Genomic DNA, 2275 nt, shown 5'->3' with positions numbered 1-2275 from the left:
AAAAAACTAGTATAAAAGAGTAGGCAGGGCTTAACTACCATAATAATATGGTATGCATATAAAAGTATACATATATCAATACTGTATATTAGATATACATACAGACCTCATTTTTTATGAAGCACTGGGCAGGATATACAATTTAAATAAATGTGACAGCAATTTGAAATGAAATATCTACAACAATAACAATAAGAAACATCCCATACCCCCTCCCCCCACAGGGCCTATAGCTGCTGTTTTTCATTTTCAGAAATTTTGGTAGGCCTTAATACAGACTGTAACTGTCACCTAAACTTTTCCTAACTGCAAACAATTTCAGTTTGTGCTAGACTACAGTCTGTTTTAGAAAGAATCTACTTTGCATCACAAGCAGCTACTTTTCAAGATATTTTTAGTCCATTTTGGATTATGTAGGTCCCTTATAATGATCACATTTGTATAATTTTACATAAAACTGAAACTTGGCATACTAATATCCCAATACCCAGCACACTCAATGTGTGGTAAAATATTAAAAGCCAATACAGAATGGTCTGCCACTGCACAATTGCACAGTGTGCCAGAACTACCAAAACCTGAGGAATCATAAGAGTTCAAATTATACTGTATTATGCTTGGAGTAGTCTTGGAATGTGTCTTTACAAAAAAAAGCAACAAACCAAAACCAAAAAACCTCCACGTTTCTTTGGAGAGCATCTTAAGGGGAAGGAACTCAGGAGATTTAGGTCTGCTGTGTTTACAATGGGTCATTTACCTAATTGCCTCAGTTTCTCCATGTGTAAAATGGGGCTCATAGTACTTTCCTCCTTTGTAAAGCACTTAGAAACCTGATGAATTACACAGTACAAGTGCTAGGTATTACCTTCACTATTACTCTTCAGATGTAACTCACCTGGAACTGAAGAAATAGACAGCAAAGAGTGCAAGAGACCAGCTATACCACTGTCAGTGTTAGGGACAGTTCTAAAGAGGGACAGAAGTGATACTAAGCATGAAGAAACAGTAGCATCCTGAGGCTCCCAAGGGGCTGTGCTAAGTACAGCACAGTCAAATCTCAGATATTGGAAAAAATAAGTGCAAATTCTGGAATGAGGTTAAAGTCAGAAAGGAAGGTGCTCAGGTCTGAACTAGGGAAGAAAAGGGATTGAACTAGCAAAAAAAAACCAAAACAAAAACAATAGAAGGAAGGTAGAACAAGATGAACTAAGAAAATGAAAAGGACAAAATAAAAATCAAACGAACTGGAAGAGAATAAGGGTTGAGAAGCTGAAAGAGGAAAAGGGTTGAGAGAGCTGGAAAAAAACAACAAAGAGGAAGAACAGCATATTAAAAAACCAAGATGGTCAGGGCAGAGTGGTTAGATAAAAATCAGAAATAAGTTTAGTTTACTTCAATGACTTATGATGGGCTGTTTGGAAGGATCTAAGAGGAAACTCAATCTGCAGTGCTTAAGCAAAAGATGTTGTGGCTTGCTTTGTTATGAAACTAGGGCAAGAGGCTTTAGGTTTTTGTATTTAAGATCAGGAACCCAGAACTTTACAACTAATTCTTACCATATTTCTAAATATTATTTTCCATCAGTATCTACCAGGCATTTAAATCTTTGGTAATGTTCATATGTGAGTATACATGGAAAATGAATCTTACCTAGTAGGGACAAAATCTTGCAACCAGAAATAGGAGATCAATGTTGACAAGATAATAGACAAAGAAGTTGCAAATCCTTTTAAAATATTGTCTGCATATTTTATGACAGCAGCAATCACAAGGCCCCCAAGTGCCTGCAAGGAGATTGAAATGAATTTAAGATTAGTATTGACTTTAAACTAGGGGCGGGCAATTATTTTGAGTGGATTAACGAATGAGCTGTCGAGGACTGCATGGGTACTCCCGCCCCTTGACAGTTGCTCTGCCCCCTTGTTACCATCTTGGGACCAGAAGTCCCATGCCAAACCCAGGCCTTTGCCATCAGAAGTCCTTCCTTTGCCCCCTGGAAATACTCCGGGGGGTGGGGGGGAGGGTTGTCATCTTAGAACAAGAAAAGAATCAAATCATACACTAAAAGTCAAACACCTACTATAACATATTTTAATTTTATTACAAACAATATTTTTGCCATGATCTGTGTTTGTATAATGTATATAGAGCTTGTGGCGGGCCAGCAAGGGGTGCTCCTACGCTGAGCTACCCACCTCACTGCGCCTGACCACCTTCCAGGCTCCAAGTACCTCCCTGGTGGCACCTCACATCTGACCAACCCCCTTCCTGGAGC

General features: G+C 38.7%; 1 protein-coding gene across 2 annotated transcripts in view; it reads right to left on the bottom strand.

Moving 5' to 3' along the window:
- SLC35A3 (solute carrier family 35 member A3) overlaps positions 1-2275 on the bottom strand; it is a 33303-nt gene that overhangs the window by 7565 nt on the left and 23463 nt on the right. For both annotated transcript variants that reach the window (XM_019501678.1, XM_019501677.1), the window contains exon 7: positions 1651-1784. In XM_019501678.1, the coding sequence (XP_019357223.1) occupies positions 1651-1784 (134 nt within the window). The remainder of the gene's footprint in view (positions 1-1650; positions 1785-2275) is intronic.

This window comes from Gavialis gangeticus, unplaced genomic scaffold (genome assembly GCF_001723915.1).
Source record: "Gavialis gangeticus isolate Ggan-Ray unplaced genomic scaffold, GavGan_comp1, whole genome shotgun sequence".
NCBI classification, from domain to species: Eukaryota; Metazoa; Chordata; order Crocodylia; family Gavialidae; genus Gavialis; species Gavialis gangeticus.
This window is presented reverse-complemented; position numbering and strand designations above follow the sequence as displayed.